General features: G+C 38.1%; 1 protein-coding gene, 1 long non-coding RNA gene and 1 pseudogene across 3 annotated transcripts; all 3 read left to right on the top strand.

Moving 5' to 3' along the window:
* The first annotated feature begins 3,270 nt into the window (after nucleotides 1-3,270).
* LOC107751996 (sterile alpha motif domain-containing protein 9-like) lies at nucleotides 3,271-14,113 on the top strand (annotated as a pseudogene).
* LOC107751765 (uncharacterized) lies at nucleotides 11,160-11,835 on the top strand. Its single transcript, XR_001641298.1, has 3 exons — nucleotides 11,160-11,233; nucleotides 11,306-11,404; nucleotides 11,797-11,835. It is a non-coding gene; the product is annotated as an uncharacterized LOC107751765 (long non-coding RNA).
* A 1,658-nt stretch (nucleotides 14,114-15,771) lies between the features above and the next one.
* On the top strand, nucleotides 15,772-25,933 carry LOC107751620 (ADP-ribosylation factor-binding protein GGA3-like). Of its 2 annotated transcripts, XM_016567461.1 has the most exons (18): nucleotides 15,772-16,022; nucleotides 16,866-16,950; nucleotides 17,027-17,099; nucleotides 17,209-17,307; nucleotides 17,837-17,960; nucleotides 18,032-18,135; nucleotides 18,382-18,462; nucleotides 18,944-19,081; nucleotides 20,828-20,909; nucleotides 20,997-21,113; nucleotides 21,215-21,466; nucleotides 22,258-22,331; nucleotides 22,416-22,567; nucleotides 22,728-23,011; nucleotides 24,012-24,181; nucleotides 24,369-24,479; nucleotides 24,581-24,735; nucleotides 25,872-25,933. In XM_016567461.1, exons 1-17 carry the CDS (start codon nucleotides 15,974-15,976, stop codon nucleotides 24,689-24,691), a joined length of 2,106 nt encoding a protein of 701 aa, XP_016422947.1. In that variant the 5' UTR covers nucleotides 15,772-15,973; the 3' UTR covers nucleotides 24,692-24,735; nucleotides 25,872-25,933. The 2 variants fall into 2 exon arrangements, with proteins under 2 accessions (XP_016422947.1, XP_016422875.1); XM_016567389.1 differs by lacking the exon at nucleotides 25,872-25,933 and having other exon boundaries at nucleotides 24,581-25,114.
* Nucleotides 25,934-26,418: the final 485 nt, after the last annotated feature.

Genomic DNA, 26,418 nt, shown 5'->3' with positions numbered 1-26,418 from the left:
CTCCAGAAATCCTTGACCAACCGTCCATCTACCTGGTCCGAGACATCCTGGACTCAAGGCGACGGGGTGGTCGGCTGGAATACTTAGACGACTGGGATGGTTATGGACCGGAGGAACGTTCCTGGGTGGCCAGGGACGACATTCTGGACCCTTTGCTACTAGAGGACTTCCATCGCACCCATCCTGATCGCCCCGCACCCAGAAGCCGTGGCCGCCCCCGTCGCCGCTTGAGGGCGTCAGGAGCCACCCCTGGGGGAGGGGGTAATGTCAGGGATCCTGAGTTCTGAGCACCCGAACAAGGGGAGTCCGCTTTTAGCTATTATGCCGCCCGCAGTTGGAATCAGCTTCCAGAACAGATCAGATGTGTCAGATGTAAATGCAGACTCAAAACTCATCTGTTTAGCTGTGCATTAATTGAATGAGCACTGTGCTACGCGTGGACACGGCGTTTCTGGGGTCCGTTCTTCGTACGTCGCTTATTACATCCAAGATGAAATGTCACATTCAAGATGATATCATCGCGCTAATCAAGATCTGGCTAATTCTGTTCTTCGAACGCACCTGTTGTTGATGATTAGTATGGCTGGATTGAGTTATCTGAGATAACTGCACGTTCATGGGTTGGTTTAAAGGGTTTTGGGTTTTGGGCTATGTATCGATGCTCGAAACTACGATCAGCAACGCAGCGATTGGCTGGCGGCAAGACAGCAACGTAATGACATCATATAATTAAAAAAGACACCTGACGAAAAACTTGACACATTTTTGGACTTTTATAAGGAAACAGCCAAGCGAACAAAACTACATAAATGTTATAATAGATAAATTAAATCTTTATTTTTATTTTTTTACATGATTCCCAGCGAGATCCCAATTCGTCGGTCATCCGACGTGACGTCGAGAGTGACCGACTGAAAGGGAACTGAACTGGACACACCTATCCCTACCATGAATCTGAACTTTGATGTCACAGCAGACTTTATCCCTCCAGGAAGTACATTCTTTGTGGCAGTAGATATAAGAGCAATTAATTGTTTGCAGTTGGGTTGATGGCTTTTTAAATTAAATACAGTACTAGCAACAATATGGATTTGTAGAACTTTATATTGTTCCTTCAGGCGTAAACAACATTTGTATTGTACGCTACAGGAAGCCCTTCAACTACAAAAATAACATGCAGGTAAAAGAGCTTAATTTCTTTTAACAGTTAAAGGTGTACAGTCTGTATTAAACTGCTCTTTTGTACATTTTCATTACATTTTGCCACTTTTTTGCACTTGTTCCTCTCATTTTTTTGATTTCTCACCAGTTTTTCCTGGTGTGAAGGTACTCAGTCTTTGGCGTGAAACAACCAAAAGCACTTAATTGCTGCAAAACCCAAAATCAACACAGAAATTCTGTCTCTTGAAGTGGTAAGACAAATGTTTATTCAACTCTATTATTATTAGGTAGAGGAGACTAGGGATGGTTGTGACTTTTATTTTTATTTTTTTTCATATTAATTACTGAATACCAGTAATTATTATTTACCTCTAATTTTGATATCACACCACATTTGTCTAGTTTTGAAACCTATATCTTACCCCTGACCTATGAAAGTTAAATACAAATAAATACAAGTAGTACAACCAACCCCTTTGCTGCAGGGTGTGTTGAAACAATAATAGAAATGGAATGATTGAACAATAGCAATGTTATATGTATAACTTTCTTTCTTCTGTGGAACACAAAGAACATTTTTTTTTTTTTTTTTTAATAATTAAGTGTCTGGAGCTTGTCCATTGTTGTTTGGACTCCATTGTTCATAAAAATAAAAACGTTTGTATTTGACAGAAGAAAGAAAGTCATATAGGTTTAGAACAACATGAGGGTGAGTAAATGATAAACCATTAATAGTCAGAAACACCACACATTTCAATATGTTGTGTGTTTTATATTTGTTATTTGTATATAATCTGTGGAGGAGATTGTTATTCTGTTTAATTATTACAGGTTTGCACTTTTAGTTAATATTAGTAAATAGTTTAGTTAAAATTGCCAGTAATTTATTTCATTATTCAATCTTAATTTACATTGAAAAATGTGTTCAAAGTTGTTAATCACTTTTATAGTTAAAATGCAAACTTTCTCATTTGTTCAGTCTTTGTCACAAATGTCATTGTCTGCACAATCATGATATTTCTAAACATGTTTTTTGTTAAAAAAAACATTTAGGTTTTGGGTATATGAAATATATCAAATTAAACATGATAATCTGATTAAAGTGATATGATCTACAATTTATCATTAATTAACATGACAGCATATCACTTTATAAATCATTCTTAAAATGTATAATCCTTTTGTTTTGTCATGTAAATCCATAACATTTTTACAGTGTTAAAATTTATTCTGTCACCTCAGGAGATTGATGGTCATGTAGTTCAAGTGGTTAAAATGATGGTGTAACAACTGACCTCACTGTACAGCCACCCCTATTGTCCCCTGTGTTACAAAATGAAACTCTGTTTTGATGCCATTTTTAATTATTTTTAATTATTATTTTTTTTAAATAGGAGTTTGATTCCATTATGGAAACCTCAAGGTATTTAGAGGTATAGCAAATGAAAGGTCAGCATATATATTTTTTATGCTCATTATATTGGAATTCCATGAGATACCATGTTTATTGCAGAATGTGCATTAGTTTCTACATTAACCAATGAACAACTGTAAGCAATGTTAAAGCAACCTGTATCAAATAATAAATGTAGAATTGTGGATATAAAATTTAGTGAACCAGTAACCATGTAGTTCTGAGTATGAAAATGGAAATAGCATAAGTAAATAAACAATAAGGTACTTGAGGCTGCGCTGTATAAATATATAGGCATATAGGCATGACCTGAAGTGTCTGCAACCCCTTCAGCCATGGCTGAATTCACAATACAGCATGCCACGCCTTAAACTACATTGTTGCTAAGGGTGTTGGCAATGAAACACAGATGTGTCTGGTAAAGCGTTCATAGATTTATTGTAAATAAACCATGGCCATTGACCAATCAGTATCAAGAACTGAAACTATCTGTCTTATAAAAGTTAATAATTGTTACTCTGACAAAGCTACCTACACAAACCTCTTTATTATATGCCCTGAGCTAGTCAAGATAAACAAATCACAATGACTAGATATTGGAGAATATGATCCACATCAAGTTTTTTTTTTATACAATAATTTGTTTACAATATGTTTGCTTGCTAATGTTAATTTTCTTTCAGAATAATGAGGAGATGGCTGTCTCATCTGAACTTCCAGCGGACATCAATGACTGGAATAAAAACCATGTGAGACAAGGAGGATGCTCAAGATAAAAGTGGATGAAGAAGATGCAGAGATTTTGTACAAACAGAGAATTAACGGAGCTGGACTTCTCATCTTGGAGGAAACTGATATTTCTTGCATTCAAAGCCTATCATTGAATGCTAAAAAACTGATTATTCACAACATAGGTCTTCTGAAACAAAAGACTCAGAAGCAGAATGATGCAGTGACTCAGTCTTATAGCTTAAAGCCTTACCCTTTCAGTAGATTTAATGCTGCTCACAGGTATATAGAAAACAGCATTTTAGATGTAACTGAAACTGGTCCTATAGACCTCATACAACCATGCCATGAATACAAAGCCTTCATCAACACAACAGAAGAGGACCGAATGAAAAAATACACTTATGAAGTCATTCGGTTTGCAGCAGCATGTATGAATAGTCGCACAAATGGCACCATTCATTTCGGAGTGGCAGACAAACCACATGGAGAAATTCTGGGTATTAGTGTCCAGAACACAGATGAGTTTGATGTACAACAGTCACATGCAATTGAAAAACATTTCAAATTGGAAAGGGCCATTAAAATAGCAAAGAGGTGTATAAAACCCCCACGATTTGTTGAAGTTCTCAAGGCTGACATGACATCTGAAGGAAAATGTGTTATTGAGGTGGACATAGATCCATCCTCTATAGTCTGTGAAGAACTTTATTTTAACACATATGAAGTAGAAAGAAATAACAAGAAATGCAAGAATAAAGACAAGATGCCTGAGCCCAAAGCAACAGGGAAAAAGAGTGATGGCAAGTCTTTCTTTATAAGAGATGGCAGCAGCAGCAAGAATCTTATTACATCTGATTCCACAAAGGAGTATGAGAAATATATCAAAGACATGCCACATTTGTCCCAGTTGAGAAAGGATGCTGAAGAAAAGCATCTCTTTATTGTCAAAAACAGTGTGCAAGGCTCTAAACTGTGTGAGATGATAACAGGAGGGACCCCATCTTTAGACAGGTCACACTTTGAATGGTACATTGTGGTGGCTAACAAGTCTCATCCTGTTCAGCTGGAAAACCTTAGTTTCCTTCTTCACATGGATCTGGTGGCTGTTTTGGATTTTGACCCAGAGTCGGCTGAAAGTGGCTTGATTAAGCTGTTTGAAGAGAGAAAAACCAATGTTCACTCACCAGCTCAATATAAAATCACTGGTGCAGTTGAAGACATGGCAAACAAGTTAAAGCTGACTAAAAATACAAGCTGGGTTTTCTGTAATGGCGGTATTAATGAGGAAAACCCTTCTGATGCTGATAACTGGTTGATTGAAAAGGGTTCTTCAGTGCATGATGTAGTTTCTTTCCTGTGCCGAAAAGACGTGCTGCCTCAAGAAATTTCTCACCATATTCTTGATATTAAGTCAGGTGAGCAATGCCAATGATCCTTTGCTTGCAACCTTTAGCATGTTTTTACAGGAGCTCAAGGGAGGAAACCAAATCTTATGCATCATTGACAATGAAACATCATACACCTACTGGAAGCAACTCATTAAGGGTTGGTGTAGAGATGACATCTTGACAAGATGCATTTATGAGCTGAGTTTTGTTGAGGTCAACGGCACTGTGCTCAGTCTGTGGTCAGAGAATCGCAAATCAAGTCGCTTCCTGCCTTGTGGTGGTGGCAGTAATGTTGTGCTCTCAAAGAAAACTGAGGACGACTTAGATATGCTGCGTGTTCTTTGTGTGAACCAATGTGATGGAGGAAATGAGGACAAACAACATCATGAGGAAAAATTTTACAAGGGAGGAAAGGTGTCTTGGTGGAACTTCTACTTCTCAGAACAGCCTGGGTCAATGCCATTCATCAAACGAGACAAATTTGACTACATCATCAATACTATTATTCCAGACATATGCAGTCGGAAGGGAGCGTGTGAGTTTTTCAGCATCTTTCATCTTCCAGGCTGTGGTGGCACTACATTAGCCATGCATGTTCTTTGGACACTCAAGGATAAATTCCGTTGTGCAGTGTTAAAAGACGATGATTATTCTACCATAGCTGAACACGTAGTGCAGCTACTGACATACGAGACAAAAGAGAAACCTACGCGACTTCCCGTTTTGCTCATGATCGATGATTTCCAGGACATCTCTGATGTAAAAAAACTCCAACTTCAGATTGAGGAGGAATGTTTAAAGCAAAACATTTTTTCAAAGTCTCCACAAATCATAATTGTCAACTGCATGAGAGCTGAATCCTGTGAACAGACTGATGATGCAGTTTTCATTGGAAACAATTTATCAGTGAAGGAACAGGAACTGTTTGAGGAAAAGCTAAAGGAGTTTAAGAAGACCAACACAAACACTAAAACATTTTATGGCTTCATGATTCTGAAGAATAACTTTTTACCTAAGTATATTCAGGGTGTTGTGAAAAATACACTTAAAGGCTTCAACTTCGAAGACAAACATGCTCAACTTTTTGCTGTTCTTGTCCTCTTGCATGTCTATTGCAAAAATGCAGTGCTGTCAGTCTCTACGTGTGAAGAGTTCCTTGGTTTGCAAACAAAAGCAGACTCTAAATCCTGCAAGGTCGAAGATGGGTTTGAGAAATTTTCCACTCTTTTGACAAGATGCACAGTCATTTCCAAAGTTAGCTTTCAGGGTGTGACTGTGATTCACTCATGTATAGCTCAACACTGTTTGAAAGAACTTTCAGCTTCTCATCGAGTGACAAAAGCAAGAATAACTAACCTTCTGCTCACAACAGACTTATTATATGAGTACACTCTGGGGAAACAAAAATTGATGCAGGATGTTCACAGCATGCTGGTGAGGAGGCAGTATTCAGTTGAGGTTGAAGACTCACTTTTTGCTCCTCTTGTCCAAGATATAATGAAAGAGAAACCAGGGATGGAAGAGACTGTTCTGTGCAATGCAGCAAAATGCTACAGAAAGGATGCAATAATATTCCAGCTCCTCGCAAGGTACTATTACATCAAAAAACAAGACTTTACTATGGCCATGGACTGGGCAAAGAAAGCCAAAGACCTTTCAAGGGAGAACTCCTATATATGCGATACAGTATCACAGGTACTTGTGCGTGAGCTCAAGCATGCTTTTCGTGAAGACAAAGATGATCCCATTCAGCCTGTCAGTCTTGAAAAATATCTTACATTGGCTGAGTCTGCAGTAGAAGCTTGCAAAGAAACTCAACAAACTGCAAACAAAGAGGCCATGACTCGATTGCAAAGACCAAATGATTATAGTATCTACAACACTGCTGGCCATCTCGGTGAACTTCAAATTGCAGCTACAGTCATAGAAATACTGCAGAAGACACCACCGTATAAATCACAATCGGAGCTGGAGGGACCTGACACCAGAAAATTATCAGGGCCAGGAGAGGAGCCTGGGAATGAATCATATTTTCATGTAATGGAGAAGCATGTAAACTTTCTAAATCAACTTAAAAAAACAATGAAGCAACATTTTGTTTTTCTTGACAACTTTTTTGTCAACTTAGTACCACTTTTTGCTGGGAAAGACAAACAAAAAGAATCAATAAAGCATAAGGTTTTCAAGTATTTTCAACAGTATACTGACCTCTTTTGTAAAACAAATTGGAGTGAGCTATGCAACAAAGAGTCCATGCACCCCACAGCAAAAAACTTGCAGACACGTGAATGTCTGGAGAAGAACAAGGGTGATTCCTATACAGGCCTTCTGGAATATTTATATGAGGAAGACTCTGCATCAACTCTTGAAGAGATCATCCAGCAGTATGATTTCATTCTGAATTCCACAGAAGAGGACGGAGGATTGATGGACATTATTAACTTTATCTATGCCAATGTAATTCTGGCCAACATCAAACCTGAATCTCAGTACATCATGCCCTACCAAGACCTTTGTAAATTACTCCTTAATATAATCGACCGCCCCAGATCATTCAGTGAGATTCTGCCACTGTACTACATAACAGTTTTGTTATTATGGCAAGAGGCAAACCGTGAATTACCAACTTTTGTTTCACAAATGAAGACGTTATATTTAAATGAGCTGAAACCTTTGTATAATGGAAAGAGAGCAGCTGTCCATTTTTACCTAGGCAGAGAAAAAGGTTATGGTGGCCTGATTTCCCATAGGGATATTAACAGCTGTTTAGGATCAGGGCAGGACATTTCAATTCAGTGGGATGATGAAAAAATATGGAAGCAAGTGAGAGACAGTAGGAAGCTTTGCAGAGTTTCTGGCGAAATTCGCAACAATTTGATCTGGGTTGCAGATGTGAAGTTTATGGTTGATCCAATGTTCAGAAGCCAGTTACGTAAAGAATCTGGCACAACAGTGACATTTTTTATCGGATTCTCGATGAATGGACCAGTTGCACTTGACATACTTTGAGTCAATGGATGAATCTGACTGATGACCAGAGAAACATTTCATCTAGGAAGACAACATTTTCGAGATTTCCAGTTTAAAACATCAAGACAGTCAAGTCAAAGTAACTCATGGACCAAAACCCTTTATTAGTTATTAGACATTATTTTAGTTTGCCTGATTATCATATATTACACACCTCAATATAAATCAGTCTTTTACTCAATTATGTTGCATGTTTTTGGACTTTGTTTTAGCAGAAATGCCCAATTGTGTTTAATGTGAATTTCGTAAAAGCAATGGTGTTTTTTGTTATGTGAGAGGTGACTGCGAGTCATGACAGTAATCTATTAATTTCCAGAGAGCACACATGCACCTGTGTTGTACTTTAACCATACTATATTTTAGTTTTTTTATATACATTTAACATACATCTTACTGCATTTTACTCATACATTTATATATTAATTTGCTCATTTATTCTTTAAATTTGACTTTTATTTTACTTTAATTTACACTCTAAGAAAAGTCTGTAAGAATAGGGCCCATTGTACTATGTTAATATGAAGAAATTTTTCACAGGTGTTTTACATGTATTTTGGATTATGCTTTGCATTGTGTTGTGCATTAGGGTTGAAAGAAATGTTTGTAAACTTAACAGAAGAGGTACTGGTAATTTTCTGCCAGGATCTTTTTTTTCTACTGATTTTTTTCTTATGTACATTTGTTTTTTGATAAGTACTACTATTGCTGCGTATACAATATGTTGTATAAGGAATCATTTTCAAGCTTCATTCTGTCTCTGTTCAAGGCAGCACACATTTTTCTTTAACTGTAATTAATTGTCTGCATTCAAGGTCTTCAAGGTCACAAGTCACTGTTAAGAAGCAGTACATTTCCATTCCCTTTGCTTGTGATCATAACACTTGTTTAAGTTGAGTCAAAGGTTATCCAATAAACGTATTTCTTATCACTTCCTTTCCCGACTCCTGCACTCCTCCTGCATCTAATCTTGTCAAGTCTAGATATGTGTATATTGCTTTTCAGAATTATTTCAAAGGAACTTTACAGACAATCGTGCCTTACAACCATGTGTTAAGTAAAAAAGTAATCCACTATAAATCTACTACAAATTCTAGGTAAAACTCTTCAAAATGGTCCAGTTTTGTGTTTCCTCATCTATTGTCACACAAAAGTCATGTTTATATTACTATACTATTTATTAAAACTAAGATATCGTCACGTGTACGTACGTTTCTGTCTAGTTCCTGTTTGCCCCTATTTGGTTAATTTCCTGCTCATTTAGTTCATCTTCTTTCATTAGTTCCCACCTGTGTTGTATTAATTATCTCGTTTGATCCTTAGTTGCCTGCCCTTTATAAGCCCTCAGTTTCTGTCATTCCTTTGTCCTGGATTAATGTTATTTTCAACGGTTATAGTGTGTTGATGCTTATTAAAAGCTCATTTTCTTCTACTCCTTTGTCGTGCGCAATTATTACAACCACAACCCATGACAGAATCCAGGACCCGTCACTGACAACGACGACATAAATGGAGGAATGAGCGAGGTTAATCACTGTGGCACAGAACGTGCCGCTCGCCCTCGCCAGTTCCCTCGAGGGGGAAACCCTCGTGACGCTGTTCCGGATCGGGATTACTTACCATCGCCCCAGCTCCCAGACACCACCAACCTCGACTGGAAGAAGGCAGCCATCCGGTGTCTGGAGAGCCTCCGATCCCAATCTGGGACTCCTCCGCCGGCCATTCCTCAGTCAAGCCCGCCGGCCGCGGCTTTCTCCAGCCCACCGGCCGTTCTGAAGTCTAGGGCGCCAGCCGCGGCTCTTTCCTGCCCTCCGGCCGTTCCTGTGGCAAGCCTGCTGGCCACTCCAAAGTCAAGCCTGTCGGTCGTGGCTCACTCCCGCCTTGCACAAAGAGACCCTGCCCCATTTTGGAGGTTCTGCCCACTTTTGGAGTTCACGCCCCATTTTGGAGATCTCCGGTCTGCAGTTATACCTACTAGCGTTTAGCTAAGGGAGGGCTCCATATCTCCAGTTAAGCCCAGGGAGGGCTCCTGATTTCTCGTTTAGCCCAGGAAGGGCTCCTGATTCCTCGTTTAGCCCAGGAAGGGCTCCTGATCCCCAGTTTAGCCCAGGGAGGGCTCCTGATTCCTCGTTTAGCCCAGGATGGGCTCCTGATCCCCAGTTCAACCCAGGAAGTGCTCCGGATCTCCAGTTAAGCCCAGGGAGGGCTCCTGATTCCTGGCTCCTGACGGGACGTGCCGTCCGGGAGGGGGACGATCTGTCACGTGTACGTTTCTGTTTAGTTCCTGTTTGCCCCTATTTGGTTAATTTCCTGCTCATTTAGTTAATCTTCTTTCATTAGTTCCCACCTGTGTTGTATTAATTATCTCATTTGATCCTTAGTTGCCTGCCCTTTATCAGCCCTCAGTTTCTGTCATTCCTTTGTCCTGGATTAATGTTATTTTCAACGGTTATAGTGTGTTGATGCTTATTAAAAACTCCTTTTCTTCTACTCCTTCGTCGAGCGCAATTACTACAACCACAACCCCGTGACAGATATCTTACTTTATATAAAATAACTGAATAAAAAGAATAGTCCAATTTCCTAATTTAGACAACTAAGGCAATTGTTTATGTCTCCATAATTCAATGGCTTAAATAAATAAACAAACAATGTTTTATCAATAATGTTAAATAATAATAAATAAAATAAAAAATGTTTTTTCCCCATCATTAGAGATCTGCCTGACCCATCATTAAAGATCCGTTACTCCTTTAATAGTAGTTTTTGCAAGTATTCTATTCTATTCTATTCTATTCTATTAACAAATCGTTCAAAGCAAGCCATTTGCTAATAGAATAGTCCAATTTCCTAATTTAGACAACTAAGGCAATTGTTTATGTCTCCATAATTCAATGGCTTAAATAAATAAACAAACAATGTTTTATCAATAATGTTAAATAATAATAAATAAAATAAAAAATGTTTTTTCCCCATCATTAGAGATCTGCCTGACCCATCATTAAAGATCCGTTACTCCTTTAATAGTAGTTTTTGCAAGTATTCTATTCTATTCTATTCTATTCTATTCTATTAACAAATCGTTCAAAGCAAGCCATTTGCTAATTCCTTTGAAACAACATCACCTTAAAGATTTTAGATTCACTTTTATTTTATTACTGATGGTAATATTGATATGCATCCCTGTGATTGGCCCTCACACTGTTGTGCCAGTGTATCACAGACACAGAGCTCAACAGGGCCGATTGTTTGGTCCCTACAATGGTGTGTGTCCTCCACAGACAAAGCCACACACCCGACCAACAGGCAGGAAGACTGGGAATACATAATCAGGTTTTGTGACCAGATCAATAAGGAGTTGGAAGGATAAGCATTCGTAATCCAACATGACTGAAAACTACAGGATTCTCTTCTCTAAATGCGTTTGTGTGTTTGTAGTCCTCAGATAGCTGTGAGACTCCTGGTTCACAAAATCCATTCTCAAGAATGGGAAGCCCTTCAAGCTCTGACGGTGAGGGATGTTTTAACACTAGTCCAACATTTCTGCTTTACTATGAGTTTCTTTACAGATGTGTCTCTGCAGGTACTAGAGGTGTGTATGAAGAACTGTGGGCGAAGATTTCACAACGAAATAGCCAGATATAGTTTTTTAAATGAGCTGATTAAAGTGGTTTCACCCAAGGTTGGTGGTTTTTCTATTATCATGTATTTTTGTAGGCTGACCCACAAGTTAGCATCACCATGTGATGAAGTTTAATGCCCTCAACAACCTCTGTAGTCCCATTTAGATACTTGTTAGCAACTTCCTTTTTCAAGACAAAAGCTTAAAAAAAAACACGAGTTGGGTATCACTGACATATTTTATGTTGTAAAATAAAACATGAAAATATATTGAGCTTGTGTTCACTACAGACCTTATTTCAGGCATTTAACCAAAAATCCATTGAATTCAAGACGATAAAACCAGAAGTGCAAAAAGGCGATCTTGTGTCTGGTTTTAGGATTCATTTATGTGTGCTTTATGGACATAAATGTCTAATATGAAACATACGTTAAAAACTGTGTGTGTTTCAGTATATGGGGGACAGTGTTTCTGACAAGGTGAAGAATAAGATATTGAGATGCTGTACAGCTGGACGGTGGCGTTTCCCAATGAGGCCTGATGGCATCATTTCCTGTGTCTGCAACATTTGAATTTAAATATGCCGATTTGGAGGTTTAACTCGGTGTGATTTCCATTTATGAAACTACAAAAATGTGGTGTTCTGTGATTTGATGGCACTTGTTGGCTGAATTTCTAAGGAGAAAAAACCCGGAAGATCTTCAGGAGGCGAACAGACTGATCATAAACATGGTGAAGGTGGTGAGAGGATCTTCAGAGGTGATAAAGATGTTGATCTGACATTTAAAGAGCTCCAGTTTAAACTCAACATGAAATGTCTCGGTTACGTATGTAACCCTCGTTCCCTGAAGGAGGGAATGGAGATGTCACGTCGGACCAATCCACTTTGAGTGTAAGCTAAACGAGCCAATTCAAGTTTATTTGTACAGCGCTTTTCACGATACAAATCATTGGTACACAGAGCAGTTGAGATAAATCAGGCATGTTATTTGTGAATCTGTCTTTGGTGGCTGGAACAATAGTTCTGCCCGGACGATAACGTGGAGCCATATAGTTAATATCAGTAATACGCAGCATGCACGATACCAGGAAATGGTCAGTAACATCATCACTTTGAGGTACGATATTTATATCATTAAGATCAATTCCATGCGATATAATTAAATCTAGCATGCAATGATTGCATCCAGCTGCTGCTGATTGCAGCACGAGTATAACTAGGCAGCAGGTGCAACACATACTCAGGTTTTTGCTGAGGAGCCGAGCCGGTGACCCAGCCGCTCAGCGGTGGTACAGTAGCTGTGGCTACGGGACGTGACGTCTCCGTTCCCTCTTTCAGGGAACGAGGGTTACATACTTAACTGAGACGTTCCCTTTTAGTCGGTCACTCCGAGTCACGTTGGTGACCGACGAACTGGGATCCCTACCAAAGTGCCACGGATGCTGCCCCTTCCAATGTCTTGTGCGAGCTTCCTGCGCCCCTTTTTGGTGAGGGCCGGGGCTCGTGACAAGAAGGCCAGTCACTGTTGTCGTAGCACTACCCACTCAGTGAGATTGGATAACACTGGGAAACATTCCCGTTCCACTTGGAACCGGAACGTTGTGTTGTCTCCGTAACAGACAAAGAGCTGATCTGAGGTCCTGAAGCTTTGTGTCCGGTCTACGTACCATCTCAAGGCTCGGACAGGACAAAGCAAAGCTAGGGCTGGGTCTGCCTCCTCCGGGGGCAGCGCTTGCAGGCTCACCACCTGATCCCTGAAGGGAGTAGTGGGAACCTTGGGCACATAGCCAATATTACCAAGTATTGCAGAAGCATAAGAGCTATCTTCTTCAACTAAAGGGCACAATGAAGAATCATTTTTATTTTCTTGATAATTTTTTTGTCAATTTAGTACCCTTTTTGCAGAGAAAGACAAACAAAAAGAGCTGACAAAGCCCAAGGTTTCCAGGTACTTTCAACAGTATACTGACCTCTTTTGTAAAATAAATTGGAGTGAGCTGGTCAACAATGAGCGCATGAACCGCATGGTTAAAATTGAGCAGACGCGCCAATGTATGGAGAGGAACATGGGTGATTCCTATACTGGCCTTCTGGAATATTTATATAAGGGAGACTCGGCATCAACTCTTGAAGAGATCATCCAGCAGTATGATTTCATTCTGAAGTGGAAAGAGGCCAGACCAATGGACACTGTCAACTTCACCTATGCCAATGTAATTCTGGCCAACATTAACCCTGAATCTCAGTATATCATGCCCTACCAAGACCTTCGCAACTTACTACTTAAAATAATCGACCACCCCACACCCTTCAGTGAGATCCTGCCATTGCACTACATCACAGTTTTATTGTTACGGAAAGAGGAGGACTGTACATTACCACCTTTTGTGTCACAAATGAAGCTGTCATATTTAAAAGACCTGAGACCTGTGTCTAATGGAAAGAGAGCAGCTGTCCATTTTTACTTAGGGAAGGACGAAGGTTACGGTGGCCTGATTTCTCATAGGGATATAAACAGCTGTTTAGGATCTGAGCAGAATATCTCAACTAAATGGGATGATGAAAAAATGTGGAAGCGAGTGAGAGACTGTGAGAAACTTTACAGAGTTTCTGGTAAAATTTGTGATGGTTTTATCAGTGCTGCAGATGTGAAGGTCTATCCGATGTTCAGAAGCCAGTTACCTAAAGAATCTGGCAAAAGAGTGTCATTCTTCATCGGATTCTCAATGAATGGACCAGTTGCACTTGACATAGACTTTGAGTCATAGGGTTCACAAGCCTGATCTAATGGATCTGACTGATGACCGGAGAAACATGAATGAGAAAACTTTATAGATTTCCAGTTTAAAACTAAGACACTCGAGTCAAAGGAGCTCATGAACCAAATCCAGTTATTTATCTTACATCACTCAATCAATCTTTTAATCATTAATGTTGCATGTTTTTGTAGCTACTTTGTTTTAGCTAAAATAGTTTAGTCTAATTGTGTTTGATGTGAACTTCATAAAAGGGTGTGACTGCATTATGTGAGAGGTGAGACTGGCCAGTGACAGCAATACATTGACATCCAGAGAGCAAACATGCACATGTGTTGTATTTGAGTTAATTTGTTTTTCTTTATATGCATTTGTCTTACTGGATTTTAGTCATATACTGATATATTCATATACATTTATTCATATATCACATATTCTTTAGATTTGACTTCTATTTTTATTTAGTTTATACTTAAATAAAATGTTCCATGTTAATCTGAAGGGTACATTAGGGTGTTTTACATGTATTTTGAATGATGCTTTGCATTGTGTTGTGCTTTGGGGTTGAAGGAAATGTTTGTAAACTTGACATAGGTACAGGTAATTTTCTGCCAGGACATTATCTGTTTTTCTACTGATTTTTTTTTCTTAGTGTGCATTTGTTTCTTAATAAGCCTCATTTTGCAACTCTGCAAGGCAGCAGGTTTTTCTGTAGCTGGAACAAAGAACTAACTATATTATGGTAAATGTCTGCATTCAAGGTCTTCACGGTCACATTTTAAGGCACTGGTAAGAATAGTCCATTCCTTTTGCCTGTGATCATAACATTTGTTTAATATATGTCTTTTAAGGAAAAGGTTATCTAATAAACTTATATACCTTCACTTCCTTTCCCAGCTCCTGCGCTGCATCTAGTCATGTCAAGTCTAAATATGTGTATTGCTTTTCAGAATCATTTCAAAACAACTTTACAGAAATCTGTGCCTTACAATCCTGGATACGTAAAAAAGTAATCCACGGTAGATTTACTGCTAATTAGTTAAAATTCTTTAAAATAATCCAATAAAATATTTGTGTTTTCTCATCTATTGTCCCACGAAAGTCTATAAATTTATATTACCAGACTATTTATTACAACTAAGATATCTTACTGTATATAAAATAACTGAATAAAAATAATAGTCCAACTCTTTTTGCAAGAATTCTTCTCTTCTCTTCGTTCCAAATCATTCCTTTGAAACAACAACAGCACTTTAAAGATTTTAGTTTCACTTTTATTTTGTAATCCTACAAGACTCGTCCCGCTGGTCGTGTTTGGAGTCTACGGCGGTTGACATAAACTGGTTTGTGACTGGATTAAAATGATTTCTGGGGTAATCGATGAAGATGAAATGGAGTCAGATGACTGGAATTTAATTACAAAATAACTCAAGGAATGAATGCTATAGTTTTATTTTTCAGTTCCTTAAAATAACTAATTTGTGGGAGAGAATTAAAAAAAAAAAAAAAATTGGAAGGAAGTAAGTCAATTTTTGATCCACACTCCATTCCAGTTGGTGGCGGAAATACACCATTTTGTTGTTTGTCAACCGCCAATAAAATTTCAAGAAGAAGAAGAAGACTCGTCCCGCTAGTGACTTTTGTTTTGTAATCACCAGAGGCGTCTAAATCAAGGACCTACATACAGGCAGCTGATGATACTGCCGGCTGATGCACTATTCATTAAAAAATATAAATAAAGCAGTATTTTGCCGCTGCATACAAGCTCGGATGGAACAGATTATGTTTTCTTTTAATATAGTCAGTTTAATTTGACGAATGTCTGTGGTATTTAAGGAGGAAATGTGTGGATTTATGGAGTCAAAGCGTTAAATGAGGATCATGGCGTTTCCGGAGGGAGAATCACTGGAATCCTGGCTCAGTACGTGCATTATTATCAATTGCATTTCATAATAGGTGTAAATAACACTGCTGTGTTATGTCTTCAATGCTTGGATTAATACCGACGCGTCCGACGTTCTTGCTCAGCTTGTTCCAGCGGAATTTCGAATCATACTATAATGAAGGTCTGCTCATGAATATTAATCATCTCATATTGACGTTGCCTGGTAACCTTTTCCAGGCGTCCAATTATGATGCATAAATGATATCAAAGAGCCAAGACTTCACCATAGTAGGATTCGTTATTTCGCCAGCGCCCACTTACCAGCGTCTGCCTTCCAGCCAATCAGATATGCCCAGTGTACGAACGTCACATCTCATAATTAATATTCATGAGCCAAGCCTTCCATGAGTAAAGTATGATTTATAAATTCAGAGTGCATTTTGACCGTCAGATCTGGCGATCATGAGTCCAGATTAAAGTTCAAAGTCCGTGTTTAGCTTCATGTAGGATGAGTTCAGACCCAGAGCTTCAGGATTTACAGCAGTGATTGCTAATTCATTACTTATGATCAATTTAAATGATTTTATCCAGGGTGTCAAATAGTACACTAAACATCATAATCAATGATTTTTTTGGACATGCACAATGAGCATAAAATGTAAATACAATTGCACATGAGTATGCTAATATTATACATACATAGCAGTTTTTGTAAAGGACGACTTCTTTATTTTCTTTATATTTTTCTTGAAATCACTGATGGTAATATTGATATGCATCCCTGTGATTGGCCCTCACACTGTTGTGCCAGTGTATCACAGACACAGAGCTCAACAGGGCCGATTGTTTGGTCCTTATGATGGTGTGTGTCCTCCACAGACAAAGCCACACATCCGACCAACAGGCAGGAGGACTGGGAATACATAATCGGGTTTTGTGACCAGATCAATAAGGAGTTGGAAGGGTAAGCATCCGTAATCCAACATGACTGAAAACTACAGGATTCTCTTCTCCAACTGCGTTTGTGTGTGTGTTTGTAGTCCTCAGATAGCTGTGAGACTCCTGGTTCAAAAAATCCATTCTCAAGAATGGGAAGCCCTTCAAGCTCTGACGGTGAGGGATGTTTTAACACTAGTCCAACATTGCTGCTTTATTATGAGTTTCTTTACAGATGATATAATGTTTACATGATGTGATGTTTGATGGTTTTGTGTCTCTGAAGGTACTAGAGGCATGTATGAAAAACTGTGGGCAAAGATTTCACAACGAAATAGCCAGATATAGGTTTTTAAATGAGCTGATTAAAGTGGTTTCACCCAAGGTTAGTGGTTTTTCTGTTACGACTTTTGTGTTTTTTTAGGCTGACCCATAAGTTAGCATCACCCTGGTTCCCTCAAAAGAAAGCCAATAGGATTTTTTTTTCTTCTATTGCTTTTGGATTATTGCAGAAAATAAACTCTGTGACCAACAAAACTTCATGATTCTTGCACATCTTGTTCATCATGATAATCTTAACAAATGAACACAACTTTTATGAATTTTTAAGCCTAAATACAATCATTACAAGTACAAAAGCTAAACGTAGGCTATAAACGAACTACACCATGATTGCACAACTTCAACATCACCACCATTAAGTTCAGCTCTTTCAGTCTTTATTTAAAAACATTTACTAAGAAAGTTTGAGTTAGAATAGTTTGCAAGAGTGTGATTATTAACCAGAAACCCACTGAATTCAAGACGATGGAACCAGAGGTGCAAAAATGTGATCTTGTTTCTCATTTTAGGATTCATTTATGTGTGCTTTATAGACGTAATTGACTAATATGTTTAAAAACTTTGTGTTTCAGTATATGGGGGACAGTGTTTCTGACAAGGTGAAGAATAAGATCATTGAGATGCTGTACAGCTGGACGGTGGTGTTTCCCAATGAGGCCAAGATAGCAGACGTGTACCAGACGCTCAAGAGACAAGGTGAGATGTTACGAGTGAACTTTCTCTGGTCTGTCATGAGCGGCTGTCTGATCGATGTGTGTTTTCTTTAGGACTTGTGATGTCGGACCCAGAACTGACAGTGGACAAAACCCTGATCCCGTCCCCTCCGACACGGCCCAAAAACCCAGTGTTTGACAATGAGGACATGGGGAAGGTGAGACGCCTGATGGCATCATTTCCTGTGCATGCAAAATCTGAATTTAAATATGCGATTTGGAGGTTTAAAGGCAGAGTGGAGCTATCAAAATAGGGGCAAGACCCTTTTGGGGTAGGGGCGTGTTTGTTTTGGTGATTTCAAATATCAACATTGGCTACCAGAAATCACTTACTCTGCCTTTAACTCGATGTGTTTTCCATTTATGAAACTAAGAAAATGTGTTGTTCTGTGATTTGATGGCAGTTGTTGGCTGAACTTCTGAGGAGCAAAAACCCGGAAGATCTCCAGGAGGCGAACAGACTGATCAAAAACATGGTGAAGGAGGTGAGAGGATCTTTAGACGAGATCAAGATGTTGATCTGATATTTAAAGATGGATGAAGAGCTCCAGTTTAAACTCAACATGAAAACGATCATTGAATTAAATTATGAAACAATTAAAGAATTGCATGAAAATTAAAGCATTTAAAGGAATAAAAGGGAATAAATAAAAATAAAAAATAACTATATTATTTTTAAAAAATTATTGTAAAATAATGCATTTGAACAAATAATATTTATTAATTCCTTAATAAATGTCTGGTTTACAAAACAAGACATTTACTAATAAAGTAAATATTCAAATCTGATTTCATGTTGACCCTAATGGTTCAAGGGTGATTGCATCTGTGGTGGCAATTGTATAAACTGCATTAATGTCAGACCTCTTGATCATATTTTCAATATTTTTTTCTGATTTACACACTGATTCTGGATCAGGTGTGGCATAATTGATGTGACAGACTGAATCTGTGTTGTGCATGCAGGATGAGGCCCGAGTGCAGAAAATGACCAAACGCAGCAATACGCTGGAGGAAGTGAACAACAACGTCAAGCTCCTGAGCGAAATGCTGAGTCACTACGACAGGAACCGATCGTCAGACGCCGACCACGAGCTCATCAAGGTGAGATCAGACTTGACAACAATCAATGTTTATAAAATGTGCAGACCGAGAAATTTTAAAGAAATGGCACTTGAGTTTCTAAGCATCAGGTGGTTAAGTTAGTTTTTTTGCGGGAAACTAGTTTGATCATAAATCTCCACCAGCTTAGCCCTCAGATATTTCAAGTATTTCTGCTGTAATTATGACAAAGCTGCTTGTTTTCAACTTATTTATTAATATAAACTGGTAGTATTAAAGGTCCCATATTGTCAAAACTGAAATTTCCTGGCTTTTTTCACAATTACTGAGGTCTAGAACGTTACACTCTCACTCAAAGGATGGACTATCTGACAGGATTGTTACTATGAGGTGGATCACGTCTAAGGTGTATAGTAAAGACAAACTCACCGTGTCTATCTAGTCATGATGAAGATTCAATTTCAGCAGGCAACTATATTTACAGCTACATTATTGTTCCAGACACAATTAATCACAACAATGTATATACAATTACAAATGATTATATATAAATCGTCAGTTTGTTGTTTTACACATGCACACAGACATTATTTCATACACGACATAGTCGTGAGATGCAAGAAACATAGACATATGGGTTAGCTGTGGTTGGCCTGGCCGTGCGTCACTCAGAAAACAACTGGCCAATCAGAAGAGAGGCTCATGAATATTAATTACAGACCAAAATCGACCTGTTCTCAGCAGAGCTCCTGAGAAAGGAGCTGTAAAAATATATTGAGATGGTTTTTGGTACTTATACCGCAAATATATATTCTTAAGGACATCAAAACCTCAAATAAAACTCCAGAAAGGTGTACAATATGGGACCCTTAAGTTTAAAGAACTGTATTTTCTTCAATACAAACAATAGTCAGTGTGGGGAATAAAAATATGATTTCAGTTTACGTCTTGACATTGTGTTTTTGTTTTTAGCATTTTTATTTAGATCGTTTTAACATATCATTAATAATTTACTACTTTAAATACTTATCCTGCAGCCTCAACCCAGCAACTGGCTGCCTGGTTGAGAACCGCTGGTTTAGTAGCTCTAACAGTTAAATTTCACTTGTACACTTCAGATTACAGAAGTTCTGTACTGTATCATTACAGCTGTTTCCTGTCTGTACTATTACCCCTTATTTACAAGGCACACGTCTGTGGCGTGTTACAGCTCTGACACGGCCACTGGAGATGATCGTGGCCACTCTAGTCAATGCTTGTGTTTATACCGCGGCACGTTTTAAAAGCATCTCAGAAGTGGCTCTCCGTGCTGCTTCGCTAAAGATAGGCGCCTAGTCTATTTTTGGCAGATGCCATGTCCAAGAAACCTCAGAACAGCTCAAATATAAAATAAACAGCCTGTGCAGACTAAAACACAGCTACAAATCTTAAACCTTTTCACTCATAATTGAACTTAAGTGTATTGACTTTGTATGTAGGCTACAGCACAACAAAGCAGAACATAGCAATAAACACAATTAAACTGGACAAAACAAAACCATTTAACCAATTTATCCATGGTAGAACCCCAAAAATCAAGAAAAAACAACGGCGGACAGGCAAATCTTGTGATCTCTTGAATCCAGTTGCTTCTAAAATGCTCTACCGCATGGAGGACGAAACAAAACCTTGTTGGAGCCGTAATGTGCTACAGATGTGTGCAGTGTAAATAAGGGGTTAGAGCTTGTATAATTAAGTTGATGTAACCATGACAAAAGCACTCATATGTGACCTGACGTCTGTGTCCAGGAGCTGTATGAGCGCTGTGATAAACTACGACGCACCGCATTCAAACTGGCCACTGAGGCGGAGGACAACGACTCCAGTTTGGGTAAACGGCATGATGCTCCGCTTTACTCTCAGAGAAAGATGGAGGATTGTTTATTTGAAATGTTTAGTATTTTTCTGCTTCCTGTAGGGGACATTCTCAAGGCAAACGATGATTTGTCCAGAGTAATCCGCTCTTATCAACGAATCGTAGAAGGACAGGTGGATGACGGCGAGGGTGAAGATCTCAGACCGGCTGCTAGTGAAGGTGACGTCACTTCAGGGATCATCTGTAGATCTTCCCTCAGCAGCAATATTTTGATAATCCAATACATCATATTTTCTTCATGATGTTTCTTGTTTTCTCAGGATGCGAGACCACAGGCACATTGATTGATCTGGCTGGACTGGATGAACCTTCCTCTCCCCCGACCGTCCCTCCTCCTTCTCTTCCTCCTCAGGTCCCGTCAGCCAATCCCACGGCCTCGCCCATCCCCGTGCTGCCGCCACCTCCTCGCCGATTGGCCGGCAATCACGGCAGTCAGATGAGCAGCCCCAGTCACAAACCTCCTGAGCAGCAGACCTCTCTCTCCCTGCTGGACGATGAACTCTTGTCTCTCGGTAATAAATCTCTTTTAAATTGTTGTGATGCTGTCTGGTGACGCATACCATAGAAATAGGCTATGAGAGGTCACATAAATGTGTAAATCACTGTAAAGCCTTTTTATAAAATGGCATCGACCGTAATATAAGATACTTTTTTATTAACATTAATAAATTAATGTTTTTTTATTAATTGATTTTTATTAACATTAATGTTTTTGAAAATGTAACATTTTTGATAATATACAATATAATATAATTGTTATTTAGCATATACAAACAATACTTAGGAAATAAAAGTTGTAATTGATAAAATAATAATTGCTATAATAATAATAATAATAATAATTATTATTATTATTATTAATAATGTTTTTAAACAGTTTGAAAGCTTTTATGTTAGTAATAATAATTATTATTATTATTAGTAGCAGTAGTAGTATTGGTAAAATTAGTAGTAGTAATATTAAAATAAAAAATATTGTTACTAAAAAGTATATTAAACATTTTTAAAACAATGATCAGTAAATACAAATGTATGATTGATATAATAACAATTAATGTTATGAATAAGTTTGAAGTATGAAATGTTATTTTTAATAAAAATAAAATAATACATTACAATTATTATTGCTATTAAAGAGTACATAAAAAGGTTTGAAAACAAGGTTAATTAAAATAAAATTCATTATTATATAATTGATTTAATAATAATAATATTTAAATATTCTTCCAGTTTTCATGACTTTACTTTTTATTTTATTAGTTTATATGCAATATAACATGCATAAATGTTATCTTACTCTCAGGACTGAATGATCCTTCCTCTGTGCCAAACAGACCGACATTGGATGAACTGTCTGGTCAGTGGACGTCCTTACAGGTAGGACACACAAAACCATTGGACTTACAGACGTTAACAGAGATGACTGAATCTCTCATTTTTTGGTTGGTCTCTTGCTGTCAGGCTCCTGATCCGGGCCTGGACCTGTTTGGGAGCATTTCGGCTCCGAGCGCCGTCTTTCCGACAACACACACACCTGCGCAGACCTCACACACACCAGCTGTCAGTCAGGGGCTGCAGGATCTCTCCATGCTGGACTTTGGAAGTGGAAAGAGGTACAATTCTGCTCTTCCTGATTAAAACAGCATATGCAGAGCGTTTCTTATCAGTCACTTATGAGGGTCCGTGATGTTACAAAGCTCCTTTAGAAGGCAGCTGCCTATGTAGACAGCTTATTTGAGTATATAAATTAGATTTTATTCTATCTCTCAATAGTGTTTCTGGTCTGACTGGCATCGCTGGAGGTACTTTTGGTCTTTCTGGAGGTGTGATGGGCTCCGCGGCCGCCCCTCTTCAGTCTACTAACCTGTTTGTGAGCGCGGCGGTGCCCGGTTCGCCCGCTGTGGCCCGGGCTCAGGCGGTGATGGGCGGCTCGGCTCCGGGCAGCCCTTTCTTTCTGCCCTTCTCATCTCCGTTTCACTCGCTTCAGAGCAGCCCGGCACGGAGCTCAGAGCCCAGCCTGTCCAACCTGTACGTCCCGCTCGAGTCCATCCGACCCAGTGAGTGACCGCAGTGTGAATCTGAATGAGCTTGACAAGTGACCTAATTGAGTTGATCTGAAATGATTTAGTATTTCATTTTCAATTCATCAACTGATTACACTAACAGGACGTGAAGCTCAAAAAAATTGGAGAGCAATAAACACAAAAATAAAATAATATAATAAATGTGCTTGAAAATAAAGTCAAAATGTCAGCAAAATTATAAATAATTAAAATCCTAATTATCCTTTGTTGGTATTTATATTATAGGCTTCATTTTCATTGTGAAAAATTAAATATACAAAATATATAAAAAGATTATTATAAGTATATAATTCTTTGTATCATAAATGTATTGTATAAAATGTTATACAATATATAATTTATTATTTCTTTCTTTTAAAATGAATTTTTTTGGTCTGAAATGTGACTCAGAAAGGCTTAGTTCTTTACAATTCATACAAAATTAATATTGAATTAAAATCCTATATTATAATTTATACTATATTATACTATACAATGCTATAAGTAAGGCGCGGTGGTTAAGTGTTTTCAGTCACAAGATGGCGCCAGACAGTCAACGATAGCTGACTGACTCATTAAGCATATACATAAGTAGTACCGTTCAAGATAACTCGTAGTACCCGGATGAGCGGTGTGTTATTCAATTTGGCGGTTGTTATCTGGGAATAACATACCGCTGGATGGCGCGATTGACCAATCAGAATCAAGTATTCCACAGAGCCGTGTAATAATATAATTTATATTATAGGCTTATAGATGATTGTATATGTTTCTTATTTATATAATATTATATATTGTATATTAATATTTCTTTATATTACACTATAGTTATATAATACAATTATTATAAATATAATTTTTTTTTCTTTTGATTTTGTGGGTGAAATGTGACTTTTTAAATATCCAGACAGCCAAGGTTTCCAAGTGATCCTGCAGCTTACCTGTTTAACTGTTTTAGTTGCTGAGCTATAACTGTTTCTGCTGGTGTCCTCAGGTAAAGTCTTACCTGTGACGGTGTATGATAAGGACGGAGTCCGTGTTCTTATGCACTTTGCGATGGACTGTCCGCCGGGTCGACCGGACGTCCTGGTCATGGTGGTGTCGTTGCTCAACACAGCGCCGTTACCCGTGCGAAACATAGTGCTGCAAGCAGCCGTGCCCAAGGTACAACTTCCTCCACTGCCAACACAGATTTACACAGAGATTTTACATGAATCGTTCATTTGAATCAGTTCTTTAATGATTCAGCTGAACCAATTCACAACATTCATTTCGATTTAAAATGTGAAATGCCACAGAGATTTCTTGGAACATGTTTGATGACTCCTGTATTGTGTTGTGTTTGTGGCAGTCTATGCGAGTGAAGCTTCAGCCTCCATCAGGTACAGAGATCGTGCCCTTTAACCCCATCCTGCCCCCCGCATCCATCACTCAGGTCATGCTGCTCGCCAACCCACTCAAGGTAGGAGGTCACACACATCTAATACTTCTTTTATTAGAAAAAACATATATAAAATACAAAATCTCATAAAGGTTTACCGGTGTTGTGTGTGTGTGTTTCAGGAGTGTGTGCGTTTGCGCTATAAGCTGACGTATCTTCTGGGAGAGCGTCAGTATTCGGAGGTCGGAGAGCTGGATCAGTTTCCTCCAGTGGACAGATGGGGCTCCCTGTAGATCTCACCGTTTACCTGCTCGAACTCTTTAATGTTCATTCCCAAGTATTGTCATTCATTTGTGCTCTTTATTTATTTTCAATCAGTGTTTTACTGTAGCCTTGTGAAGCAGCATTTGATGCTTGATGTTTTTCGCAAAAATTCAAGCTGGATATTAATACAATAATGCAAGTCAGTGACACACATGATGGTCTGAAGCGGAAGCACGTGTTTCAGAGATTGATCTTTTGTGTGCTGCCAGTACAGAGGTTTACCATGGTAATCATAGTTTCTGTCAAAATACCATAGTAAAACAATAATTAACTGGCACTTTCAACAAATAGAGTACAAAGTTATGATTAGAAAATTTAATTTAAAAAAAATCATTAATTTATGTGAAATAAGTTAATTACTACAAACTTGACTGAGTGATTTATGTATTAATTTAGGCTAAATTTAAAAACTTTTACCAGTGATATTTTAGTATCATTGAGATACTATAATAGTTGTTTTTACAAATATATTTTTAGATATATTTTTGTATTTTGTTTTCATTTACAGTTTTAGTAACTAGTTTTGTTGTTTTTCGTCATTTTTATTACTTAATGTTTTTTCATATATGTATATAGTTTTTTTATTATTTGTATTTCACTTTTTTAGTTATTTTAATACGTTAAGTAAGCAAAAATGAGAAATGTATGAAACGTAGCTAAGTAAAATATGTTTTTAATTTTATTTAAAGTAACAAAATGTAAAAGAAAAAAGTAAAATGTTTTTAAGATGTAAGTTTTAGTCAACTTTAACAACCTTGTAACCAATTGTGGTATTTTATTTAGTTATTATATTAAACACACACACAGATAGATAGATAGATAGATAGATAGATAGAATTGTATTAAATTTTTAGGGGTCATGTTTATTTCGAAAAAAAAATGAAACTACAAATCAGAGTTGTAAACTGCATGTCTGAAGTTTTGGTAACAGGGTTGCAAAAATATATTTAGGTGAGCAGCTCTTTTCATTGACTACTTGTTGAGAAATCAAACAAAATGGACCTTTTTCAAGCACTGTAGTAACTGTGGTATTTTGACGTAAACTGTGGTAAATGGTGGTAAACTCGGAAGCCGAGCTGATACTGATGGTGTCACGTGACCTCGCCGCTGTCCGTGGAGTGTATTTAACCGTAATTTCTCTCTGTTCAGACAGTTCTAGGTGTTCTCGCGCTCTTCACAACAAACAAGCATTTGAACTTCCCGCAAACTTCAGCTCTTGGAGTCATGAAGCATCAGAACGAATATACCTGCAGTCAAACGAGTTTACACACGTAACGTCAGAGGAGCATTATGTTGTCTATTTTGAGTTTTTATCTGCCTGTGTTAAAGTTCAACACACTTTCTGGTTTTATTTATTTCTGCTACAGGAACGTTTGGACTCGAGTTTCAGCATTACAATCTGTCTCAGATAGTCAACAGCCTTTATTGACGATATTAGATTTGTTTATTTAATTGTGGCATATTTACATCGTGTTTTTACCTGCAGGTTATGCGAAGATTTTGATGGAGGATGAACTGCATTTGATTATGAGTTCATCATAAGTCTGTCAGATTGGATGTGTGTTGTTAGTTATGTGGAGGCATCGGCGGTCAGTCCTATAAGCGTTTCGCGTGATTAGATTCCTTTAAGCGCTGTAGCAGAGCAAGTGAGCATTTTAATTTATCAGATAACGGCCTCATGTGATTTTGGTCCCAA

This window comes from Sinocyclocheilus rhinocerous, unplaced genomic scaffold (assembly GCF_001515625.1).
Source record: "Sinocyclocheilus rhinocerous isolate Xijiao unplaced genomic scaffold, SAMN03320098_v1.1 scaffold3235, whole genome shotgun sequence".
Lineage (NCBI taxonomy): Eukaryota > Metazoa > Chordata > Actinopteri > Cypriniformes > Cyprinidae > Sinocyclocheilus > Sinocyclocheilus rhinocerous.
This window is presented reverse-complemented; position numbering and strand designations above follow the sequence as displayed.

Bases quoted from the DNA above. Each gene is read 5' to 3' on its own strand.
- LOC107751620 (XM_016567461.1), top strand. From the start codon at position 15,974: ATGAGGATCATGGCGTTTCCGGAGGGAGAATCACTGGAATCCTGGCTC. The intron at 17,308-17,836 runs GTTAGTGGTTTT...TTTGTGTTTCAG, and splicing joins TTAAAGTGGTTTCACCCAAG to TATATGGGGGACAGTGTTTC. The intron at 18,136-18,381 runs GTGAGACGCCTG...ATTTGATGGCAG, and splicing joins ACAATGAGGACATGGGGAAG to TTGTTGGCTGAACTTCTGAG.